The sequence below is a fragment of the Oikopleura dioica genome, chromosome 2, assembly GCF_907165135.1.
Source record: "Oikopleura dioica chromosome 2, OKI2018_I68_1.0, whole genome shotgun sequence".
Lineage (NCBI taxonomy): Eukaryota > Metazoa > Chordata > Appendicularia > Copelata > Oikopleuridae > Oikopleura > Oikopleura dioica.
The window spans coordinates 8596811-8621428 of record NC_137292.1 but is presented as its reverse complement, the minus strand read 5'-3'; the positions used below and the strand labels follow the sequence as shown (position 1 = coordinate 8621428).

At 43.1% G+C, this 24618-nt stretch overlaps 9 protein-coding genes across 10 annotated transcripts; 3 read left to right on the top strand and 6 right to left on the bottom strand.

Annotated features, from left to right (window-relative positions):
• Positions 1-751: 751 nt before the first annotated feature.
• Positions 752-2816, top strand: LOC145698101 (caveolin-1-like; the record flags this gene model as incomplete). Its single annotated transcript, XM_081775304.1, has 7 exons — positions 752-949; positions 1103-1150; positions 1520-1597; positions 2050-2156; positions 2198-2315; positions 2364-2473; positions 2654-2816. Coding segments are annotated over 7 exons (696 nt in total), but the record flags the coding sequence as incomplete, so codon positions are not given.
• A 435-nt stretch (positions 2817-3251) lies between these two features.
• LOC145698099 (uncharacterized) lies at positions 3252-5910 on the top strand. The gene is made up of 5 exons (XM_081775303.1): positions 3252-3334; positions 3373-3580; positions 3627-3965; positions 4007-5046; positions 5152-5910. Exons 1-5 carry the CDS (start codon positions 3329-3331, stop codon positions 5908-5910), a joined length of 2352 nt encoding a protein of 783 aa, XP_081631429.1. The 5' UTR covers positions 3252-3328.
• Positions 5911-6360: 450 nt separating this feature from the next.
• LOC145698596 (uncharacterized) lies at positions 6361-9346 on the top strand. Its single transcript, XM_081775803.1, has 5 exons — positions 6361-6455; positions 6494-6701; positions 6748-7086; positions 7128-8167; positions 8558-9346. Exons 1-5 carry the CDS (start codon positions 6450-6452, stop codon positions 9314-9316), a joined length of 2352 nt encoding a protein of 783 aa, XP_081631929.1. The 5' UTR covers positions 6361-6449; the 3' UTR covers positions 9317-9346.
• A 1775-nt stretch (positions 9347-11121) lies between these two features.
• LOC145700459 (protein phosphatase Slingshot homolog) lies at positions 11122-13702 on the bottom strand. Its single transcript, XM_081777726.1, has 10 exons — positions 13487-13702; positions 13203-13445; positions 12954-13161; positions 12650-12806; positions 12472-12606; positions 12323-12431; positions 11982-12279; positions 11865-11939; positions 11607-11824; positions 11122-11562 (listed from the first exon to the last, which is right to left on the bottom strand). The coding sequence occupies exons 1-10, from the start codon at positions 13653-13655 to the stop codon at positions 11168-11170; spliced, it is 2007 nt and encodes a 668-aa protein (XP_081633852.1). The 5' UTR covers positions 13656-13702; the 3' UTR covers positions 11122-11167.
• A 3-nt stretch (positions 13703-13705) lies between these two features.
• LOC145700460 (NADH dehydrogenase [ubiquinone] 1 alpha subcomplex subunit 2-like) lies at positions 13706-14157 on the bottom strand. The gene is made up of 2 exons (XM_081777727.1): positions 13976-14157; positions 13706-13933 (listed from the first exon to the last, which is right to left on the bottom strand). Exons 1-2 carry the CDS (start codon positions 14144-14146, stop codon positions 13814-13816), a joined length of 291 nt encoding a protein of 96 aa, XP_081633853.1. The 5' UTR covers positions 14147-14157; the 3' UTR covers positions 13706-13813.
• Positions 14158-14174: 17 nt separating this feature from the next.
• On the bottom strand, positions 14175-15680 carry LOC145700458 (adiponectin receptor protein 2-like). Its single transcript, XM_081777725.1, has 7 exons — positions 15554-15680; positions 15220-15505; positions 15037-15178; positions 14857-14994; positions 14656-14814; positions 14524-14613; positions 14175-14484 (listed from the first exon to the last, which is right to left on the bottom strand). The coding sequence occupies exons 1-7, from the start codon at positions 15652-15654 to the stop codon at positions 14312-14314; spliced, it is 1089 nt and encodes a 362-aa protein (XP_081633851.1). The 5' UTR covers positions 15655-15680; the 3' UTR covers positions 14175-14311.
• Positions 15681-16487: 807 nt separating this feature from the next.
• Positions 16488-18600, bottom strand: LOC145700457 (uncharacterized). Its single transcript, XM_081777724.1, has 7 exons — positions 18441-18600; positions 18063-18397; positions 17725-18016; positions 17456-17676; positions 17173-17408; positions 17070-17123; positions 16488-17028 (listed from the first exon to the last, which is right to left on the bottom strand). The coding sequence occupies exons 1-7, from the start codon at positions 18593-18595 to the stop codon at positions 16705-16707; spliced, it is 1617 nt and encodes a 538-aa protein (XP_081633850.1). The 5' UTR covers positions 18596-18600; the 3' UTR covers positions 16488-16704.
• Positions 18601-18631: 31 nt separating this feature from the next.
• LOC145696215 (uncharacterized) lies at positions 18632-19502 on the bottom strand. The gene is made up of 3 exons (XM_081773213.1): positions 19390-19502; positions 19031-19348; positions 18632-18980 (listed from the first exon to the last, which is right to left on the bottom strand). Exons 1-3 carry the CDS (start codon positions 19483-19485, stop codon positions 18684-18686), a joined length of 711 nt encoding a protein of 236 aa, XP_081629339.1. The 5' UTR covers positions 19486-19502; the 3' UTR covers positions 18632-18683.
• Positions 19503-19536: 34 nt separating this feature from the next.
• LOC145696214 (uncharacterized) lies at positions 19537-24613 on the bottom strand. 2 transcript variants are annotated; one of them, XM_081773211.1, is made up of 13 exons: positions 24471-24613; positions 24359-24429; positions 23556-23684; positions 23141-23509; positions 22298-23098; positions 22135-22253; positions 21678-22088; positions 21234-21587; positions 21012-21192; positions 20719-20968; positions 20540-20679; positions 20329-20496; positions 19537-20288 (listed from the first exon to the last, which is right to left on the bottom strand). In XM_081773211.1, the coding sequence occupies exons 1-13, from the start codon at positions 24556-24558 to the stop codon at positions 20160-20162; spliced, it is 3210 nt and encodes a 1069-aa protein (XP_081629337.1). In that variant the 5' UTR covers positions 24559-24613; the 3' UTR covers positions 19537-20159. The 2 variants fall into 2 exon arrangements, with proteins under 2 accessions (XP_081629337.1, XP_081629338.1); XM_081773212.1 differs by having other exon boundaries at positions 21750-22088.
• Positions 24614-24618: the final 5 nt, after the last annotated feature.

Sequence of the window (24618 nt, the reverse complement as noted above, 5' to 3'; positions counted from 1 at the left end):
CGTTAGATAAGGTGCTTCCTAAAACAAAAATTATTTTTCTGAATCAAATTGATTTTATTATATTTTATTTTATTGCCAATAAATAATCGGCTTCTGGAATCAAGCATAAACGAGATGCGCAAACCCGCAATGTCCCGGAGACAGCCCGCTCATGGATGGTCCATATGGATGAGTACTATTCGAAGAAATGCCCTTTGACCTTAACATTCTTCCTCAATAAGTGGGTACTACCGAATCTGACGCTGACCACGTGTTGTTGGAAAACTGCCAGGGAGAGTTGACACGTTCCCAAACCTTTTTTTTCTTTCCGTTCTGCCAATGAACCTGGTCAGCCCTTTTTGTTTCAGTCCCTAAATAGATTATCGCCAACATCCAACACACAAGAGCTACCAGACAAAAACTTGGAAAGGGCCCCTTTTCAAGCCGGAGCCGTGGTCGTACCTGATCAAGCAGAAGTACCTGACCAGAGCAGCGAGAGCCCGTCGACCTGGGCTTAATCTCGCTTCAGAAAAGTCTGGTAAGGAGCTCTCGGGACGATCTCTCCCTTGTTCTGGTTCTCTCGTGCGCTACTCACCCCAAGCACTCTTTGAGTTCGGCATAACTCCCTTCACCACCCGAGAATATTTTAGGTAAAGCTTGCCATTAATTCTTTTTCAAGAGAAAACAATTTAGACTTTCCCTTTTGACACCTCATCGCCTCAAAAGTGTACAAGAAACAATATAACAACAGCTTAAAAATGACGGAAGGTGAAGCCACTACAACTACTCCCGCTCAGGATCCCCTGCAACCACCACTGCTACTGAGGAAGCACCTGTAGAACAAACTAAAGCCGCCGAAGCCGCCCCAGCTCAGGCGAAAGTTGAAGTTGCCGAGACCTCCGGAGACGTTCTTCTCCAGTCCGAAGAGGCACCAAAAAAGAAAGAGAAAAAGGGCTTCACTTTGCCAAAGGTAAGTTTCAACCCGTCCGTATCCCCCGCACGGTTTAGTTAGGTGTGGTTTGGGTTAGGCTTCAAAATTCAAGAACTCAAAAAATCAAAATCGCGCTTGAACAAAATCGATCTCGCTCTCTCGAATCAGTTCTCTGACTGAGTTTCTTTCAAGGTTAACCTTGATGTAAAATGCAAATTTAAAAAAGGTGCCCTTCCAGAGGTAAAGAAACACTTCTTTCGAACAAACACACGCTAAATTAACATAATTACTGTATGTTGTCGAAAACATTAATTTTGGCCCGATTCAAGTCACATCAAAGCCGTGAATTAACCTCCTGGAAAACAAACACATACAATTGCTGGTTAAGATTCAGCCTCTGAATTTGTAACTAATGTCCATCTTTGTTTTTAACCCCCTAACGCCAAGCCACACAACATTCATAAACGTCAGCCACGGGGTTAATTCGTGAAAGTGACTTTTTCGTGAAACGAATTTTCACTGACTCTTAAAAAGCATGCGCTTTTTTTGATTTCTCTCTCACCATGAAAGAACCAACCTTCCCGAACCTGACTCAATTTTCAATTCTAGCCAAGCTTCACACCAAAATACTACAAAGATGTCGAATACGCCAACCGTGATCAGCACAATCTCCACCCGGACATCAAGGTACAGTAACAAAAGAGTCTGACTAAAGCGTTTTAAATTGTGTAAACAAACTTGACCTTGCGGAATCCTGAACTTTAACAGACTACCAGGGTCTATGTTGCCGACATAGATGCTTTGGAAGACCCTTGGCTGGTATTTTCTCAGAATTTTATGTCAGAAATGCCAAGTGCTAAAACCATCATTGCGCAGGGGTCTCTATCATTATCGTTAAATCCTCTGCCAGGAGTGATCGTTAATGATTGGGACCATAAATCAGATGAGCTCCGCATACCAAGCCATTATTTTTTCTCGTACTCGGCATTTATCGCTCTCTATTATCGAAAAAGTTCAAGTCCCTAAAATGTTTTACATCTTCTCTTTTGATTTCACGAAAATAGCTTGATTGTCTCTCCCAGGGCAGTTTTCAGGGGCCGACAAATTTATGAGCCTCTTTGAACAAAAGAATCGTTTAGGTCAACTTTTCCGATGTCATCGCCGAGCCTGACGGTGCTCACTCCTTCGCAACCATTTGGGGAACATCTTACAAATCTTACTCTGTTGTCAAATACTGGACTTACAGGTAACCCTCTTCTAGGTCTTTTTACGCTTACTTTGTTTAAGAATCTTGACAGCAGTTTTGGCCGTGCCCATGTCAATCATGTGGGGTCTCTACTTTGCTCTCCTCGCTTTCTGCTCGATTTGGTGTGTCGTCCCATTCATCCGTGGCTTCGTTATTTGGGTAAAGATTCTAGCGCTCGTAGCGAGCATTCAGTAAATTGATATCTAGGCCGAATTCGTGAAGAAAGTCTGGGGACTGATGGTCAGAACATTCCTCGACCCATTATTCGAATCGTTTGGTCTAATCTTCACGAAGATCCAAGTCACTCTAAGGATGAAGTAAGTCCAAGCCAGATTAAAATCGTATTCAAAACTGGAGCTAAGCTAAGCATAAATTTAAACACTCGTAAAAGTGACCTCGCGTTAGATCTTGAGGATTAGCTCCTGTTCTGATTCTTGTCTGACGGCCAAAAACAATTTCTTGAAAACAAGGAAGACTAACGCCAATTATTTGTTCAGAAACGAAACTGTAGAAGATCTGGAGAAACAGTCGTAAATCTCGATTTTAGAACTGTTGTTTTCCTTTTGTGAATATCCGTTTTCTTCTTTCTAATCCATCAATTCTACGACTACATCAAAATAAAAACAAGAACGACCAATCCTCGAAAAACACGAAAAAGCCGCTAGTGTACAGCATAAAATTATTTTCGATCAAAATAAAACTCGACAAAAACTTTGTTCCACCTCACTTCTTTGTTGAAAATGACTGTAAGAGTGGGGACTGTCATTTGACACAAACTCTGTCATCCTGCGGTGGCCTTTGTTGACACAAACGTGGAAACTGAACGTAGCTATCATAGGTTCCATCATTAATCAATCGTCATTTTCCCCGTTCCTTGTTATCCAAATACTCAAGGTTTTTCAAATAGAAAGCTCAATATTTATTGCTCTGAAAATTCTATAACGCCAAGAAAGAAGGTTCCAGTTTTACATTTTGCATGAACTTTCTATGTCTGATCAGTTCGATACGCTCAGAATTTTTTCGCAAAAAATAAACCGCAACAACATGACCAGTTGAATAATATTCAATGACATTTTCTCTCACAGGGATCTTCCTCTCGAACGAAAAAATAATATTGTTGCTAAGATAAGCCAAATATTGGCTTATATTATCTAGCAGAGAAAGGGAAAAGAATGAAGGTACGAAAACGCCGAGAAAACTTAATTTCAATTTTAAGCTTTTCTCGTCTCTCACAACAGTAGCACTCTCCTACGAGCAGCCGAGATATAGAGATTTTCTTGATGTGCTAAACCAAAAAAAGGGTGGTTGGGGAGCTCCAGTCGGAAGAATCGCTGCTCTTTACAGTCTTTGCGAGCCTTTAGAGACTCCTGTTAACGGACAAGTCGTCTGCGATCAGTCTACTTGTGCTCTTGTCTGTGACCAAGGTAGGTTTATTTTCTATTTTGTAGAACAGCTTAACCAGGCAAAAAGGCTATCTCGCCGTTGGAAGGCGTCGTACAAAATGCCGCTTCAATCCTCATAAGTTCTTTTTCTGGAAGCGACTTCTCGGTGAATGCGACACATGCGCGACTGATCTTGCCGCTCCACCTGAAGGTATTACTGTTACTTGCGGGATCAACGGCCTGAACAGAAAGAAATGTACCTACAAATGCGCGAACGGTGAGAAATTGCAACTTCCAAACGGCGAGGCTTATCAATTGACAGCGGTTTGTACTTGTCCACGATGGAACGGCAAGAATTGTGGCTGGAATGCAAAGAAATTCAGTCGCATGATCACTGATGCTGACGTTGCAGCTTTCACATGTCCAGGTGAGTCAAGATCAAAAGATTTTCCTCATAAAATCTATCAGGGATCGCAACAACAACAGCCTCTCCTCCTGTCGTAACAACAACAGCAGCCCCGCCAGTTGCTTCAACAACAGTACCTCCTCCAGTGGCTTCAACAACGGCCGCTCCAACAACCGCGCCATCAACATCCTTGAGTTGCGGCGATCTTTCATCATTCGAATCAAGCTTCGCTGATGGAACTTTCACTTGTGACTCGAGCGCCGACTCTTGTACGGCAACCTGCACCGACACTTCTCTTTTCCCATATCCAGCTTCCGTTGTTGGATGCAATGCAGGAGAAATTTCACCAACGGATGCTTCTTCAATGACTCTCACTTGCAAAGCAACCAGTTGCGGTGATCCAGCGGACTTCAATTATGGAGAAAACTGGGTTGATGTCACCGCTACCTGCTCTGGAGAGACGTGCTCTCTCACATGCGACGGAGATGCTTCGAGACCTGTTCCTTACCCTGTCAGCGAAGTTTCATGCTCAAATGGAGCGCTTACGCCTCCTGGTGGTTCGGAAATCTACTGTGCCGAAACTTCATGCGGTCGTCTTGAAGACTTTTACAACGTTGACAATACAGGACTAACTTCTACTTGCACTGGTGATTCATGCTCACTTTCCTGCCCTGCTGGGGAAATGCCAACTTATCTCACTCTTCAGTGTGACACTGCGAGTAGTACTTACCAGCACGTTCACGACTCTCAATCAGAAATGGTCGAGTGTGTGCCCGAATACGACACGCCCTGCGGGCAAATCGACTCAGCTTTTACCATCGATAAGAATGCTTTCAATATAAGCTGCTCAGGAATCGAGTCTTTTTATCAAACGACTCCAGTAACTTGCGATCTGACCTGCGCGGACCCGACGCACACGCTTGTCGGCGAGTCGACCGTCGTCTGCGAGAATTCTCAGTTCACCAATGCGGGCAGTGAAATCCGCTGCGATCCACCACCAACCAAGACCTGTGTCTCCTTCCAATACCAAGATACTTCTATGGCTTTCGCGGATGCAGAAGTCGTTTGTGCCAACCTCGGCGGTTACCTTCCATTTTTCAAGGCTTGGTTGCAGAATTCCCTCCCGATTTTAATAATTTTAGTAATATTTGCCTTGAGTGTGGATGATTGAAGTGACATTTTATGATTTATCGCAGCCGATTATTAGACACAAGAAGAACTTGATTTGTACAATTCGTTACCATCACCTACTAGCCAATGGCTGGGTATAAGCAAAACAGATAATCAAGGAGGAGTGCAAGGTGCAGATGGTTCAACACTGACAATAACAAACTGGGCTGTTGGAGAACCGAATGGGCACAATCCTGATTTTGCCAATCAACCTTCACAGGACTGTCTCGTTAGCAAAAAAGAAACAGACCCCCTTGCATACCAGTGGAATGATGTCGGGTGCGTTGGAACCAACCCGAAGTTCTATTGTAGAACTAAATCTGAGGTTCCCGTAGATCAGGCTGATCCTACCGATTCTGTTTGCTACGAGCCTGTTGGAACAAAAGATTGTATCCAGTTTGAGCTTCACGACACCCCTGTTCCTTTCGCTGACGCAGAGCAAACTTGTACAAGTGAGGGCTCTTTCATCGCGTTTTTCAAGACCCAGGAAGAACTTGATGCCTATAACACGATCTCAGCCGATACAACCGAGTGGCTTGGAATCTCTAAAGACGGCTCAGGCGGCTTCGTAGCTGCCGATGGATCCCCACAGACGATCACACATTGGGCGTCAGGAGAGCCGAATGGGAATTCCTTCGAAGCCTGTATCGAGAGTTGGAGCATTACTGCGCCAAATGGAAATGGCAAAAAATGGAATGATACGACATGTACCCTGAATAGAAAATTTAGATGTCGCAAAGAAGTGACTATTCCAGCTGATCAAAATCCAGCCGATCATTACTGTCCTTCTGTTTGAGGCAAATTCTGGGCGAATAAATATTTTATACAAAAATCAGCTTCGAACACATATTTAGCCTTTATTTTCGATCAAAATAAAACTCGACAATAACGTTGATTCACCTCACTTCTTTCTTGAAAATGACTGTATGAGTGGGGACTGTCATTTGACACAAACTCTGTCATCCTGCGGTGGCCTTTGTTGACACAAACATGGAAACTGAACGTAGCTATCATAGGTTCCATCATTAATCAATCGTCATTTTCCCCGTTCCTAGTTATCCAAATACTCAGAGTTTTTCAAATAGAAAGCTCGATATTTATTGCTCAAAAAATGAAAGAAGGTTTTAGTTTTACATTTTGACTGAACTTTCTATGTCTGATTAGTTCGATACGCCCAGAATATTTTCGCAAAAATAAACCGCAACAACATGACCAGTTGAATAATATTCAATGATATTTTGTCTCGCAGAGATCTTCATCTCGAACGAAACATAGTGCTGATGCGAAGATAAGCCAAATATTGGCTTATATTATCTAGCAGAGAAAGGGAAAAGAATGAAGGTACGAAAACGCCGAGAAAACTTAATTTCAATTTTAAGCTTTTCTCGTCTCTCACAACAGTAGCACTCTCCTACGAGCAGCCGAGATATAGAGATTTTCTTGATGTGCTAAACCAAAAAAAGGGTGGTTGGGGAGCTCCAGCTGGAAGAATCGCTGCTCTTTACAGTCTTTGCGAGCCTTTAGAGACTCCTGTTAACGGACAAGTCGTCTGCGATCAGTCTACTTGTGCTCTTGTCTGTGACCAAGGTAGGTTTATTTTCTATTTTGTAGAACAGCTTAACCAGGCAAAAAGGCTATCTCGCCGTTGGAAGGCGTCGTACAAAATGCCGCTTCAATCCTCATAAGTTCTTTTTCTGGAAGCGACTTCTCGGTGAATGCGACACATGCGCGACTGATCTTGCCGCTCCACCTGAAGGTATTACTGTTACTTGCGGGATCAACGGCCTGAACAGAAAGAAATGTACCTACAAATGCGCGAACGGTGAGAAATTGCAACTTCCAAACGGCGAGGCTTATCAATTGACAGCGGTTTGTACTTGTCCACGATGGAACGGCAAGAATTGTGGCTGGAATGCAAAGAAATTCAGTCGCATGATCACTGATGCTGACGTTGCAGCTTTCACATGTCCAGGTGAGTCAAGATCAAAAGATTTTCCTCATAAAATCTATCAGGGATCGCAACAACAACAGCCTCTCCTCCTGTCGTAACAACAACAGCAGCCCCGCCAGTTGCTTCAACAACAGTACCTCCTCCAGTGGCTTCAACAACGGCCGCTCCAACAACCGCGCCATCAACATCCTTGAGTTGCGGCGATCTTTCATCATTCGAATCAAGCTTCGCTGATGGAACTTTCACTTGTGACTCGAGCGCCGACTCTTGTACGGCAACCTGCACCGACACTTCTCTTTTCCCATATCCAGCTTCCGTTGTTGGATGCAATGCAGGAGAAATTTCACCAACGGATGCTTCTTCAATGACTCTCACTTGCAAAGCAACCAGTTGCGGTGATCCAGCGGACTTCAATTATGGAGAAAACTGGGTTGATGTCACCGCTACCTGCTCTGGAGAGACGTGCTCTCTCACATGCGACGGAGATGCTTCGAGACCTGTTCCTTACCCTGTCAGCGAAGTTTCATGCTCAAATGGAGCGCTTACGCCTCCTGGTGGTTCGGAAATCTACTGTGCCGAAACTTCATGCGGTCGTCTTGAAGACTTTTACAACGTTGACAATACAGGACTAACTTCTACTTGCACTGGTGATTCATGCTCACTTTCCTGCCCTGCTGGGGAAATGCCAACTTATCTCACTCTTCAGTGTGACACTGCGAGTAGTACTTACCAGCACGTTCACGACTCTCAATCAGAAATGGTCGAGTGTGTGCCCGAATACGACACGCCCTGCGGGCAAATCGACTCAGCTTTTACCATCGATAAGAGCGCTTTCAATATAAGCTGCTCAGGAATCGAGTCTTTTTATCAAACGACTCCAGTAACTTGCGATCTGACCTGCGCGGACCCGACGCACACGCTTGTCGGTGAGTCGACCATTGTCTGCGAAAATTCTCAGTTCACTAATGCCGGCAGTGAAATCCGCTGCGATCCACCACCAACCAAGACCTGTGTCTCCTTCCAATACCACGATACTTCTATGGCTTTTGCGGATGCAGAAGTCGTTTGTGCCAACCTCGGCGGTTATCTTCCATTTTTCAAGGCTTGGTTACAGAATTTTTTTCATGATTATATAAGAAATATTTGCCTTGAGTGAGAATGATCAAAGTGACATTTTTCGGGGACGCTCGTCTAAATTACCAAAGATTTTTGGTAATGCATTACCAAAAATTGGTAATCCATTACCAAACTTTTTTCATAAGTTCTGATTTTTTGTCCAAAAAATGAGTAAATCACTCCCAAACGTTTTCTATCACACAGGCGCGGAGCGCACAAGGGCTCTTTGACTAAACAAAATTGGCACTTTTCGGGAAGTTTGGTAATGCATTACAAAAAAATTGGTAATGGATTACCAACATTGGTAATGCATTACCAATTGGTAATTTAGACGAGCGTTTCCCACATTTTATGATATATTGCAGCCGATTATTAGACACAAGAAGAACTTGATTTGTACAATTCCTTACCATCACCTGAAATCCAGTGGCTCGGTATAAGCAAAACAGATAATCTAGGAGGGGTGCAAGCAGCAGATGGCTCAACACAGGCAATAACAAACTGGGCTGCTGGAGAACCAAATGGGCACAATCCTGATTTTGCGCATCTTCCTTCACAGGACTGCATCATGAGCAAAAAAGAAACAGACCCCCTTGCATACCAGTGGAATGATGTCGGGTGCGTTGGACCCATCCCAAAGTTTCATTGTCGAATTGAAACTGAGGTTCCCGTTGATCAGGCTGATCCTACCGATTCTGTTTGCTACGAGCCTGTTGGAACAAAAGACTGTATTCAGTTTGAGCTTCACGACACCCCGGTTTCTTTCGCTGACGCAGAGCAAGCTTGTTCTAGTGAGGGCTCTTTCATCGCTTTTTTCAAGACCCAGGAAGAGTTAGATGCCTATAACACGATCTCAGCTGACACAACCGAGTGGCTTGGAATCTCTAAAGACGGCTCAGGCGGCTTCGTAGCTGCCGATGGATCCCCACAGACGATCACACATTGGGCGTCAGGAGAGCCGAATGGGAATTCCTTCGAAGCCTGTATCGAGAGTTGGAGCATGACTGCGCCAAATGGAAATGGCAAAAAATGGAATGATACGACATGTACCCTGAATAGAAAATTTAGATGTCGCAAAGAAGTGACTATTCCTGCTGATCAAAATCCAGCCGATCATTACTGTCCTTCTGTTTGAGGCAAATTCTGGGTGAATAAATATTTTATACAAAAATCAGCTTCGAACACATATTTAGCCTTTATTTACTTTTCCGAAACGAAGACTAAAGAGGTAGCTTAGAATTATTCTCGTGCTGTACTTGAATCCTCAAATCCCGAATAAGTGTAAGGTGGAAGAATTTCCATACAGACAGAACATATTACTAATGAATTCAATTTTTATACGTGTTCAAGGCGAGAATCGCTGCCACAGCTGTGTACCGTCGCCTTTGAGAAGTCGGTTGTAGAACTGTTTTTGGATCGGCAATCTGAAAAATTAATTGAGGTCAAGAACAGTGACATTTGAATCAGTTACGTAATCAAAAAATCAACTTGGTTTCGACTTAATTTTTACATTTTGACATTCCCTTTGAAGGTCATTGACGAAAATCATTATTTTCAATCAGCATCAGATTAATCAATAATTGTCTTTCTATAATCCATGCTGGCGATTAGCCAGTTAATCCAAATTTACCTCGACATGTGAAGCATTGAAGGCACTTGTTGTAAATTCGACAAAACGATTCTCCATTACAAATGTCGCGCAGTTCGAATTCTTTCAAAAGAAATATCGCTAATACTTTTCACTGGATCAATCAATGAAACATTTAAGATAATGAAATTTCTGTTTATCATCATATTTTTGATCCGTTCATATCACCGGAAAAATGAAGTATAACGACGATATAGTGCAAATTATGAGCTAGAAGTGGGCTTTCAAAGGACAACTTTCATTATTGATTGTATTGCAAAGGCAATAACAATCAATTAACTTTTGAAGCCCTTCCTTTATCTCGAATCCAAGTCCACTCTCTTCGATCATCCTTTTATCCTCTGTCCGACCTTGTTTCAGTGTTTCTCTTTGTTTTCTTCTTGAGAAAAAATAGGACTGGTTTGCTCAGCTTATCGAACTCATTTGACGCAGCCGAGCCGGTTTTGGGGGATGGACAGCTGTTGATTTATTCTCTCCTTCTCTTCGCCAATAAATTCAAGCTCTCTTTTCTCCGATTCTGAGCAGCTGAAAGTGAGCTTGGAAAAATGGAATGTATTGATTTGGCTCGGAAAAAATACCACTACCGCCAGTTAGTTTATTTCGCTCCTGCCAGCGCCGTCAGTGGTAACAATCTGTTCAAACTTTAATTAATTAGCAACTGGCCTATGCTACGGGAAAGAAATCATCAGATTTAAGATTTATTTGCACATTCTGGCGAACATATTTTTAATGATACTTTTTGACGAAAAAAGACTGCTTTCTTTACTTCCTTGAGAAGTCGATTATAATGAGCCTGTGAGGCATTTTAAAAATCTTCGTTACAAAACATGTAAAATTTATGAATCTTAAATATAAAGATAAGTTTCAAAATAATTTAGGTCGTTTGAAACTAAAAGATCGAAAAAAGTAACCCAGAAGACAACAGTATCTACCTATATTTCCTTATAATCTGCCAAACTCATTCGACCTTGCCGGCATCACTCAATTACGCTCCCTCTTCCAAGAAGGTTACTCTATTTCGTCTACTCTTTACCTCATTTCTAAGTGTTTTTAATCTCACCTAAAAAGCGCTGTCGGTGCGTCAAGGTCACCAAAAGGCTAGCTCTGTATTTTGCGTCGTTTACTTTGCTTGTTTTACCAAAATATATACGTTATTTGGCCCTGCTCTTCCGATTTCTGACAGTAAAAGAAACCCTGCTCATCATATATGATATATCGACTGAAAAAGATATTAAATAATGACTATTTAGCATATCTATTTCCACAATTTATGGAAGAATGAATTTATTAATTTCATTCTCCTTGTCTATTTATTTATTTTTCGTAGTTATAATAGTTTCATACAGATTGATAAATATGACTCTGGTAAAGACAGGCAGATTCGGATAGACAGCAAGCATGGTCGGAAAAGAAGTGGCGATCACTTTCTAGCTCGAGCGAAAGGCTTCTCGGTCCGGCAGCGCGGAATTTGAAGGGATGGCACACGTAATGGCAAGGTGGTTCAGCAGTAGTAGTACTTTGACTTTTCAAAAAGGAAAATTTTGATTCGGGCTTTTTAAGAGCGGTAGGTTGGTGGGAAGGAGTTGGCAAGTTCTTCGGCCGTCGTTTGTTTCTTCGGCGTATTCTAGCTTCGATTTGACGGGTTCGAAGACGGACAAGTCCTGCTCGACGGAGACGCACGACAGAATCGTTTGTAGACGGCTCTGCATCAGATTCAGACTCACTCAAAGAACCTAAAGAATGACAAATGGACAGAGAGCTTGTTTTGAACTCTTACAGAGAGAATGAGAAATGTCGAAGACATCAGACGTCTCGACAACAGAAGTAGGATACTCGGAAACCGAGCTGAGTGAGATCTCGCGGAGGTTCGGGCCGTTCCGGAAATCTGTTTCGTTGGAGCTCGATTCTCCCTCGGAATGGCTCATCACAAGTCGTGTTGGGATGTCGTCATCGTCTTGGAGAGTTGTTCCATTTCGACCGAATTTTAATGGTCTCCTGAGAAATTATAGAGGAAGATTTAGAATGATGACCTTACTTTTTATGATTGGCGGAATTCGACCTTCGGATGGCTCTTTCTCGTTTATGAAAATTGTTGACAAGTTTTTTTACTCTATTAAAATTTTATGAAAATGGTTCAAGACCAGCTCCTTACCTAGATTTTTCAATGTCGATCAAGTCTGTGTCTGAAACAGTTTCTGCCGCAACTCCGCCTCCATGATCAAGTTCATCGCGAAAAATCTGCGCGGCTAACATTCCCTCGTAAATCTGCAGTTGTTGGATGAAGCTATCATTGGGATTGGCGATGGGACGTCGATTTTTGACGTGGGAAAGGGCTTGTTCGAGGCTCCAGTTGAGACTTTTCATCAAATAGGCGCATACGGTCGAGGCAGAACGGGATATTCCCATCTTGCAGTGCACCAAAACCCGTCCGTCTTTCATTCGCGCGGAATCTAAGCTTCAAATTTCAATTTTTTTCTCGAATTGAAGACTCGCCTATAAAGCGAAAAGTCGTCTCCCAGTGATCGAGGAGGTTGGAGCTTTCAAGATCATACAGGAGAATATTCTTGTATTGGAATCGTTCGGGATGAAAATTGTCGATTTCCTGAAGACATTCCATGATTCGAAATTTGGGAAAAACACACCTTGGTGACATTGAGAATGTGCGTAATTTTGTTTTCCTCTAGCTCGTCTAAATTTGCTGCGTTCCACTCTGAACCAAGATAGAGAAAATCCAGAATTTGAGCGGAGCTTTCCATCTCGCCCAAAACTGTCAGCATCTACAAATAACGATAAAAAATGAAAGATACTTGATTATAAAACCTCAGTATCGATATACTTTTTGTACGCTTCCAAATCGACGTTGGGCATTTTTTCAACAACGGATTCTTGAATTTCCTTCGGCGTGGCGATGTCAAGATCCATTTTGCTCATAAGAAACTTTAGGGTGATCCTGATGTTTCTTTTTATCTCCAAGTCTTTAACAGGCTCTAGTTTGATTGACACATGCAAACTTAATTTACTTCTGGACATGCGGTCAAGGCCCCATCTATCCAGAAACCTGACACTTCCATATGCTTTACAACTGGCAGTAAAACGGGGCGTTAAAATAATTGAAGCCGTCCCTGTTGAGTCGTCAATAACCTGGTGCTGCACGCGGTCGGGCCGCTTCGACCACAAATCGGAGTCATACTCCCATAAATTCTTCTCCGCCCGCGTCGAGGTTAAAATCGATGATGGACTTTTGACCTCTGGTGCTGAGTTTGGTCTTGGGTTGGTATTGCAAGGCGCCTGGGTGGTTAGTCGGCAAAGAACTGTGTAAAGTGACCAAAGACCTAGTTACTGTAAAGCAGAAAGTCTTGGTCGAATTGTTTACCTTGGATAGAAATAGGCTTGAAGGCAGCAAGAGTTGTTGGCTTTTGCACATCTCCAGTAACAACAATGGCTCCATCGCCATCAAGAGAGACTCGAGTATTCACTGTGATAGGCAAGTACAAGCCAATTGTAATCTCTTCTTCCTTGATGTCAAGTCCAACGAGAAAATATCGATATCCGTCATCCTCCGAGTGATCCGCAACAAGCATTAGCCAACGATCATGACTAGCAATATGGGAACTTTCTATTGGAAAATAAGAAAGAGGCAAAAATGAATAAACGGACCAAGTTTGATGCCAAGGCGAATTCTCTTCCATGATCTCAATGCCTCGCAGATTCGATCAACGAGCTCTCCTTTCTCCTCAATCTCGGAGACATTTCTCTCCCGGCCGGAATACTGGCTTATTACTCCACCTCTGCCAATACTCAGGTGGCCCTTTTCCTCTTTTCCCATTTCATACCGTTTTTCTACCCTGCATTCTGAAGAAGAAAAGTGTCGAGAAATGATTTTTAGTAAAACTTTTTTGTGAAGACTCTTTGAGACCTTTTGCCTTTGGAGACAAAAATAAATACTATATAAGTTATAAATTGCCAGTAAATTGAACTTTTGATCTAGTTGGTAGAGGGACCAGCGGCAAGGGAGTTGATGGCTTGGTCGACTTCGTTGGCGCTCATGTCGCTCAAGACGATTTTCTCTTCTCGGCCGTAAGCGTATCGGCCAATAACTCGGGGCTAAACGCGCTTGAAGGTCGAAGAAGAGGGCTTCGAAATTACCTGGATGCCTGAGCACTCGCGGATGAGGATGGGAAAGTCAGGGTTAGCTGACTTCAAAGTGGTGTAGTTGGCGCTGATAAATTCCCGAGCGCCCTTGGAAGCAGAGGAAGTCTGGCAAAGATGGATTCGGAGCTCCTTGAGGTGTCGAGAGAGCTGTCGAGCGGCGGACATTCTAGCTGACGAACGAATTAAGAGAAAGTTGAATTGGAAAATGAATTTTATTTGAATTTTTCAGGGAATGAAGAATCGGACTGAACACGAGACCTGCTCGTAAACAGTTCAATTATTATAATTATTTTTTGCAAGAAGGGCAAAGAATCAAAAACGAACAACTTTTTAAAGAACATCAGAATCATTGGGATCAGGCGTGCAGGTGTTTCCTTGTTCCCAGCGGTAATATTGCAGGTTTGAAATTCCGTACATGTGAATAAGAGCAGCTACAACAACGGCGACGTGGAAAATTTGATGGGACTGGAACACGAGGTCGAAGCGGCCGGGCCAGACGCATTCTACCGTATGTTAAGACAAAGAATGATAGTAGACTTTACCTGGAAAACGCGTCGCGTAAAAGGTAGCCCCACCGACATAGAGGACTCCCATCAGAATCATCCAATGAATCTGACCCTCCCCAAAAGAGACTGAAGAACAATGAACGGGGAGAAAATGGGGTGGGTACTTACATTTTGCACCATTTTTAATTAAAGCGTGAATCATAGGTATAACACCGGATAGGCCAAGAGATAGAAATACACCAGCGCGGATAGCGCGATACTCGGGACGTGCGAATCTGTCCCATTGACTCAGAATCACAGAAATAACAGCCAAGATAGAAATCGTTACTGAAACATCGAATTAGTTGGGAACAACGAAACTTTGCTTACCCATATATACAATTTTTGATTGAGTTTCACAGTAAAATGTGTAGTAGACCCAAGGAACGAAGCTGCCCATAGTAAGGAGTGCAATTCCAGAATAGTCTAATTTGCCAAAGATATGTAAAATACGCTCAGAGTGGCAACCTAGGAGAAATTTAAGCACAGCCCTTATAAGATCTTACTCACTGAGAGTGTGGAATAAGGTTGAGAAAAATAGGCAAAGCATCGCCGAAATGAAGAAAAGAGCAAAGACGAGCTTTTCTTCCAGAGGCGCGACGAAGCGGACTGTCGGTAAAAACATGTAGTAAGACGTTAGTCCAATAAAGATCTAAAATATTCTTTAAATCACAATCCAAAAGCCAGAAGTACCAATCCGCCGATGAGATGAGTCCAAATGTTCCCCGTTTCGGTGTGCCATCTGAAAATCGACGAAAAGCAGTAGCCAAAGCTTCTCACAGGCGGTCTATGCCAGTTGACAAGATAGTCATTGTCCTGAAGCCAAAGAGGCAGGTCGGAATGCTTGACAACGTGCCAACTGCCGTCCCATACGAGTTTTGCAACGTCGAAACGAGCTGTGTTGGTAGTGTCGGCCGAAGTGTTGAGCGATGAAGGTTGAGCGTCCGAGCCCGATTCGCCAACAGAAGTTTTTATACTCCTGAAAGCGAGAAATTGAAATCAAAAATGAAAACCTTTTTTTAAAAACCTTGATCTCAGAAGCGTGTCATTTTCACTGTTGAGCCCGGACGAGCAAGGCTCATCCTCATCAGTCAAAGTCGTAAAGAGCCGATCACGATCATCGACCATCTAAAAATGCAAGACGAAAGTAAATAAATTGTTATTTGGCGAATTTTTGAAGCAAGGCAGTGTCTGAAAATTTTTCGCGGTTGTCTTTCAAACTGCTGAAATAAGATGATAGCAACGGACAATATTGCAGAGTCGTGACGCTGGAAGAAGATGCATGTGATTTTCTTTGTGAGAGGTCGTTTTATCAGAGACTTAGAAAAACCGATAAGAACCCCGCTCTCTTCTATGTCGCCATGAAGACCCTTTCCTATTCCCTGGTCGCCTATTTTCTCTGTTACCGCAAAAAGTGAGACGCAGTCCGTGAGTAACCACTCTGCATAAAAAAGGCAATAAAATCTGATTCCACGATTGAAATTACCAGTCAAGTCGTCAAGAGAAAATTCAACGTTTTCGTTGGTTGTTTTCCTCGCCTCAAGCTTTGCAAAGACGTCTGTAATCCATCCGACAATCTAAAGGTTAATATTTATGACTGGCGAAGGCGCGGTTAATTTGCGTCACGTGACTTCACTTTGTGAAAATCAAAGATGAAAAGAAAGCTTACTTACCTTTCCAAGAGATTTATTGCCCGCATTTTCGACCTCGAAATACGTTTTTGCCTCTTTTCCGCTGTACTGCAGAGGATTGTCTTTGTCAGGCTGCAAAATGCTATCGATACATTGCTCTTTTATTCAGGTAATTTTGATTTACGCTCACTTCACCTACTGTCAATTTCTTCTTTCGTGAGAATGCCTTTGTTCAGGCGCGTCAGGTCAATGTGCACCCGGAATTTTTGATGCTCAGGTAATTATCAACATCCATCTTTTGCTTATCTAAAGGATGAAAGTCAAAGATAATTTCTGAAACTGAAAGTTGAAACACTCTTTTTGTACATTTGACTAGAAAATATGGCCAAAAAGACGACCAAAAATGACCCTCGAAGGGTAGACAATCTTATCACTGACAATTCGACTATTTCGAGGAAAGCTTTCTATAGAAAAAAGTGTGTTTGAATATGAATTTCGGGAAGTAAGGAAAAGGAAAGGAACAATGAATGAATAAGTTGATTTTTGTTCAGGAAGGTAAATCATTTTCTAGGATATCGTAAAAGTTCGTCGCGCGCGCAAAACCGACCGAGTTTTCCGACATCATCAGTCCCACGTGACTGTCGATCTCGTTCGTCGCGATTCCGTCATCGGCGGAAGAAGGGGAAAGAGTAACTGAATTATGGATGGTTGATCGGGTTGTGCGATTGTGAAGCTCGGGCGCAGTGGAACGCTCGTGCTCGTTGAGGACTGAATGGAGAATATTGGAAATGGACGAGTTTGAGTTTTGATCGCAAGGAGCAGGGGGCATCTCCTCTTGAATGAATTGAATTGGAACTTCGGGAACTTCGTTCTGAAAAAATCGAAATTCGAAAAACTTCCAAACTATCTTACGTTGTACGCTGGAGATCGGGAAGGCTTGCTCGTGCCAGTAAGTCCATTGAGTAACTAGCAAAGAAATTGCTTTTTAATCGATCGGGAAAAGCAGACACAATACCTGTAAATGCTGTTCAACAACATTTGAGTTTACAGCCATGCTCTTCTTCGGCTTTCCTTTTCCAGAAGAGTTGGAAACAGAGCGCTTCCTGCGCGCACCTGGACTCTCGGAAGAAGTTGAGGGCCCTCCGTTAGTCTGAGGGGGCGTAAAAATTAAGGTGCGAAGAGCACTTTCGTCCGGTTTCGAATCTAAGACTGGAATACAGGTACTGTTGCTGGCGAGGGTATTCGTAAGGGCTAAAACAGGGCTTGGATGTTGCTCTCAAAGAGTTCAAGGCTTTTACCTTCGGTAAATAAGGATGCACATTTGACTAAAAGCGAAACAGGCTCGACAAACGGGCGATCTTTGAGAAAACGATATTTGAGATGGAGGCTTTTTGATGTAAGCAGAAGAAGAACAATTTCTGTCTCTTGATAGTTCGGTATTCGAGGGTCGAAAGGGGGCTCTTCTGAGAAAGAAAAATAAATTGTTTGTGTTTGCGACTTGGGATCTTCGGCGACGATCCTTCAATAGGGGGTATTAATTTAATGATGGATTTGATTAACGACTTGCCTTTCGATGAGAACAGTCTGCATCTTTTCCGCTCTGTCATAAAAACCAAGCGTAATTCGTTCCTCTTTTGTCGCCCATCTTTCGGCCAGAAGCTTCTTCACTTCGCTTATTTTTGCTCTAATTGGAATGTTGATGACGATTCGTGGCGTCGCAGCCGCAGCTTGGACGCATCTTTGGGTGTAGCAATCTTCTGGTGAAAGTCGAAGTTCAACGAGAGGCTCAAGAACTCGCTTTTCTAGGGTCGTTACGGGCTTTTCTGCTGGAGTGGGGATCTTGACCTTGGCGATTTTTCCTGAAAAAGATATTGAATAAATGGCTTCTCTTTAGGAAATAGGTACCTCTGCTTTTGACAACTGTCTGTTGTGTTTTCAAAAGCTCCTCGAGCTTCGATTCTAATAGCTTTCTCGGCGGATCTTTTTGCATCTTCTTCCTCAACTCAGCATACGCCGTCATCGCGTAAAACTCCTGATCGAGTTTGTCCCTCAAAACGGTCGGATAAACGAGTTGACTGTCCGTAAGACTCTTTTGAATCGTCCCGAGGGTTCGGTAGTACATGTGGCGGATCTGGTCTTTGTTCTTTTGGGTTCCGCTTTTGCCGAGGCGCGAGAACATGTATTTCTTGATTTGCTCAAAGTCACGACGGTGGACTTTTATTGCGTCGAAGAAGCAGTTTCTAAAAGTCAGTTTAGACGCTCATCTTCGTGATTTTTCCATACTTTTCCTCGAAGGACCATGACTCCCAGGACCTTTTCTTCTTCTCCGGTGGTTCTAGCGCTGGGTTGTCTACTAAAAGTGTGACTTTCTTCCCACTTCTGAGCTCTTTTTGCGTTTTTCCGCGAGTACTCTGACTCGCGGAAGCATCCGAGTCCATCTAAACACCTCCTCGAATCAATAAAAGACGCAAGAATAGAAAAATATAAGTTTAGAGAATGATGTGATACAAAAATAAAAGTACAGATTTATTTGCCCTTGCTCTTTCGGGCGGTTTTTCGAGGCTTGGGCGCGCTGCCTTTTGAAATTCGGGGAGGAGGAAGATCAGCGCGCATCAGTTCTATTTGATTTTCGAGCTCTTCTCGGATGTCGTCGAGTTTGTCTTTTGTTATTTTCGCAGCGATAGAGGCAATTTCTGCTTTCGGAATTTGCGAGTCTTTTTGGGAGAGGACTTCGTGCAGCTCTGACGAGATCTCGATCGATACTTTAACGACGTCTTCAGCGAGTTTTTTGCGCAGGTTTTTCGCCTGTTCCAATTTCTTTTCCTATGAAAAGCGGTTGAAAATAGGCGTTTCAGTTTTGGTTATAAACATACCACGATTTTATTGACTTTCTGATTTGTCTTTAGTTGCGCCTCGGTAACTGCTTTGCATAGTGGCTCGGGTTCGATTGGTTCGTAGAGGACCTTGCGCTCGTGGAACTGAATTCCGTCGCGTTCTTTTGTCAAAACTTGGTGCCAGAGTCGATGATGGACGAGATGACTGGACAGGTGTTTCACCAGCGTTTCGCGCATGTGGCCGGAGACGTTGACGGATTCAGAGGTTGAAAGAAAGTCGCGGATTTTCACGGAGCGAGGAGATTCAGAAGCCATTATTTGGAGGAAATTGTCGGCGAGACGCTTCGCCTCCACTTCCTGAACGCTACATTGTTAACTTTCCAAACAACGAAACTTACCTCCGTTGTGGACATTGGGTGGCAATCCGCAATCAGTGCTAGAACTTCATTCCAGTACTCGTCCAAAATCACGCCGCGCAACTGGCTCCCACCCATTCCAAGTTTTTAAGTCTAAATTTTTTATTCTCAAACAACAGAAGTTTTTTATGCTGCTAACTGACGCGAAATATATTTATTACTTTTCAATTTTTCTGATAAATGCAATTTAAAAATTTTAACATGCGCTTTTTGCCAAAAATAATATAGTTGAGTGAACCCATACACCGCTGAAATATCTCAATTTATTAGCTTTGTCCAAATATTTGAAATATTCTTCTTTTTTCATGGAAAAAAATAAGTTGGATTTGATTCTTTCCTTGTGCGACCCCACGATGGGTCGACACGGGCACGGCAATGAAATAGAGTAAAATTGAATTTGAAGAAGGAAAAACGGTAGAATGATTTTAAAGAAGAGCGCTGTTTTCAAAACGCGCCTTTGGAAATTGTTATTCAAGACAATGGTTTTCGAATTCAACCAAAACTCGTTTGCACCGCAAAAATATCAATATAATTTATCCTATCGACGAAAATCATCTGAAAATCTTGATTTTCCAAAGAAGCGCGAAAACAACTCGACTTATGAAAAGTATGACAACATGATGGAGCAGCAGTAGGTAGATACACATATTTCAAGACAGTTTTTCCATCATGAATTCAGATTTAGGAACGCGCGCAAAAGGGAAAAACATTTGAGTTGATAAAATAAATGAGTAGAAAGTAAAATGAACTTTTTAAACAGCAGGAGGTGAAATTGGCGCATCGAAGGACATGTTGATCTCTTCTAGCTCGGCGTCTTCCAAATCGCCGTAAAGATTCGTCTCTTCAAGTGGATCTGGCTCGGCAACTTCAGTTTTCATCGGCTGAAAGATGATCGAGCTGCTAAAATTGCTCTCTATCTACCTCTTGCGGAGCAGGAGATCCTGGTTCAGCTTTGGGAGATTGAGGCAGGTCTGCTTGAGGTTCCTCCTCTTTCATCTCGACATCGTTCGGTTCTGCGTTTTCCTCCTTGATTTCACTTTTCTCTCGTGAAGGGGAAACATTCATCTTATCCATTTCAATTCCAATATCCTTCGAAAATATTCAATATTTCAACCAAAAACCAGGAGTGTACCTGCGCCGTGTCCTCATCAATATTATCCTCCTCTTCCATCGTCTTGTCCAGCTCTATCGAGTCTATACTATCGCTTCTCACCATTCGCGGAATGTGCATGTTTCCAGCGTCCTCCAGACATCCCGTATGTACAAGTTTGCCTTCAATAATTAATCATCTCCCCTTACTCGTATCATTACCTGAATCTTCGTGCTTGGTGACATCCTGGTAGTGCCATTCATCTTCATCGTCGTCATACGCTGTTTGGAAGCGTTCTCCGCAGACGGCACAGCTGGAATCACCTGCAGTGACGGGAAGGGTTTTCACTTTGACCTCCACCTCAGCTTCCTCTTTCTTTTCATCCTGTCCCTTCGGACTGCTTCCGTTGTCTTCCGCGGAAGGATCGGCCTTTTTATCTGCATCTTCGATTTCCTCGTACATGATCCAGTCCTTATTTTACAGTGAGTTTTTAGTTCGAAAAGTGAGGACTTACCCAAGCTTTGTAATACCATTTCCTGTGGGTATCGATCTGCCCGTTCTTGACCTGCTTGTTAACTCTGAAATGCCAGTCCAAGTGGTCAGCATATCGGGTCGTTTGCGACTTCTTGAATCGCATCCCGCAGGCAGAGCATTGCAGCCCAGCGTAAAGCCGTTTTATCAACGGATTAATTCGGCTAAAAGTACTATAAAACCAAAGGTTTACTGAGTTGCATACTTTTTGATGGCATTTTCAGTGAATTCCACTCTCGGGAGCTTCGAGTCATCCATATCATCTCCAACATCCTCCAAATTAGCAATCGGCACAGGCTCATCCTCAAGCGTTGGTGTAGGCGTTCGCCGCGACTTTGGCTTTTCTTTGTCTGGTAAAACGATGTACTTCTTTGGCAACTCGTCCAAATCAGCCTTGACTGGTTTTTCCTGGCTCGTTGAAGTGGCGTTTTTACTCTCAACCGACTTCAGTAGATCTTTGATTGTGTCCAAGTCGATTGGGAGGTCGAGGCCGCCACTTGAGCTTTCTGGAGCGGGATTAACAGGCGCTGGGCGCTCTTCAATTGGGGGCCGAGGAGGCCTAGAAAAATGCGCTCAGAAAAGAGGAAAGAAAAAATAAATCATGCAACATATAAACATGCGAATCATAACGTATTGAGCGAACACTTACTGTGGCAGGTCGTCAGTAACGATGTAATTACGAGAAGACGGAACATTGTTTTGAGCATTCGGCGATACTGACCTACGATGATCCATTTCACCCGGATGCCCTCGTGGATCTCCACGTCTTGGATCTGGCATCATTTGCCGATCTGCCGGTGGCCGCTCGTTTCTAGGGTCGTATTTCCACGGATCATGAGGAGGTGGTCTGTGAGCGGAACCACGAGGCTCCGGGTCGCCGTGAACGTGGTGGTACTGATCCCAAAGAGTGTCTCGCCAATCTTGCTGCCTCTGCGGGTGCTCGTGGTAGATTTCTCTGTCCTGTGGAGTCCCGTGCGAGTACCAAGGCTGGCGAGTTCGACTGTCTTCGTCTCGTGGCTCATCACGTGGTGGAGGCACTTCTTTACCTTCTTTCGCAGCTCTAAAATTGACAAATAAGTTTGGTCGGACAGTTTTCTTTTGCTTACTTTTTCTCTGCTTCGTACTTCTCTAGCACTGATAGTCTGTTGATCAGAACATCGAAGTCTCGCCTGTTCAACATGCCGGTCTTGAGCTTGTTATAAGCCATTTCACGAACTTGGGGTATCTGAAAATGTCTATTAAAAAAACGAAAAAGTAGAAATGTCTTACTGAGCAATTCTTGAGAAGTTCTGTTGGATTAGTGCTCATGCCCCCCGGTCTTCTGACATTTACTGATCCCTTGCTAGAAGTTGAAACTTTCGCAAGCTTTGGAGGAGCTGGCTCGACGACGGAAGTGTCCATGATGTCTGGCGCATCGCCTTTTTCAACCTTCGGTTCGGTCTTTTTCTTGAGCGGTATTCTTCCTTTTGGAATAAGAGGCGCTCCGTTGTTCTTTAGACTCGACTCTGATTTGACAATTTTCGAGGGTGGCCCTTGCGGTGGTGTTGACTTTTTCTTCTTGCTTAGGGAGTTCTTGAGTTCTGAAGCGACAGACAGGTTCTTTTTCTGACTCTCAGTTGGCGCCCGGCGTTTTGGAGCTCCGAGGATGTCGATAAGCGGGTTCTCCGTGGTTTTTGGTTTGACGAGATTTTTGATGATTTTCTTGACGGGCTTCGACGGCGGACTAGCCGAAGCGGTGGACTCTTGAGACGATGCGCTTTGACTTGAAGATTTTTGGGAGTTTTGCGATGCTTGTTTTGTCGAGTCTGGCTTCTGATAACTCACCTTTCCGAGCGCCTCGAGCTTCTTGAGGTCGTTCTCGAGTTCAATTTTCTGATCATCGAGGTTGATCATTTTCTTGTTGACTTCAAGAAGTTTGAATCGGATCGCTTTCTTCTCTGCAGCAGTTTCTTTCTTCGCCAGTTGTCGTTCTAGTTTTGCTTTCTTTTCGCGCGCTTCTTGGATTTCATCGCCGCAGATATCCAGTTTTACTTGCAGTTCCAGCTTCTCTGCCTTCAAATCGGCCGTTTTCTGATACGAAAATTGTTGATAAGGACTACTAATAAGAGTTACCTTGTTTAAAAATGCTGGGTTAACGTGGACATTTCCAGCTGGTTGTGCCTTCCTAGCGATGGGAGCGGCCTGGGCTTGAGCTTGGACAACTTTTTGCTTTGATACTGCCTTTGGCGCTGGCTTTGGTGCAGGTGGTTCTGGAGTTGCGACTTTTCTAACGGTCGGTTTTAGCGCTGACTTGGGCGCTGGTCCTGGAACTGGTTTTGAGATAATTTCAGGTACGGATTCTTGCTGCGTTGGACCAGTAATTGGCCAGCCAGGATCCACCATTCGAATTCGCCGGTCGAGGCGTTTGAGAATCGCATCTTTGAACAGTCCCTGCCATGATTTTCGCAGGAAATATAGCTTCTTTCTGATGTCCGGATTTATCTAACAAAAAAGTTGAGATGCGAGCAAGGGTAAAGAAAATACTCACGTTAGCTTTGAAGGCATCTTCAAAATTGGCAACGATAGCTTTCTCGAATATTTGAATGTAGTTTCCACGGACGTTTTTACTTATTGAGTCGGTAAGATAGAGAAGGTACAGCTTCTGATCTGGTTTCACCTTCAAGAGGTTGGAATGATTATCCTTTTAATTTATATTTTCGAAGGAAAAAAGCTCATCATTCAATCAACCCTGCCTGAAATAGATCTCACTACTCGTCAACCAGCACTGTTTTCACTCAACCACATTAAATTACAGTAACACAGCGATTCTTTCGAAAAAAAACGGTGATACTGTAGCACATTTTATTTAAACCTCCTTTCAAGCTACAGTTGCCGATCGTTACTTCCATAAGCAACAGTTCTAGTCTATAACGAGCTTGAAATAAAACCTCTTCTCAATTATTACGGCATATTTTTGACAACAGTAGTTTGACTTGAGTAGTCTTCAGTTACTGTAGTGCCACAAAAACTAAAGCTATTCTAGTTCTCAATTTTAAATTTCTCGTGACCATTAATTTTCAAGCAAAAAACGAGATCAACTTGTTACTTTTCTACAAGCAACCGCTTTCAAATTAATCCTTGACACTGCATCCTGCTATAAATAATAAGGAAATATGAACTTTTATATAAATGAATAGCGATAATTATAACTTATAAATGATTTTATAACTCTGAAACACAAAGTTGGTATCCTTTTTATTCCAATTTCTCCATTGGAATGGGTAATGTTCTTGAAGAATACAGAATAAAACGAGCTGGTTAAAATTTCGATTTTTTTTGTTTTCTGCAAACCTCTGCGATACGAGCGCTTATCAGCTTGGAGATTGTTTCTGCTCCGTCCGTGTCCTTGTAGTCTTCAGCAACTGATAATTTGGGTCAAAAAAGGCACAGAGAAGGGGTTTACCTTGAGATAACATGTTGATCAGAGGCTTTTGGTTGGATTTGAGATCCTTCAAGTCATTCTTGTATTGCTCGATATCATCTTCGTCCATTTTGACTCCCCTCTTTTTGATCTGATTAGTGATCTGAAGAAAGGGTTGAAATAATATTGA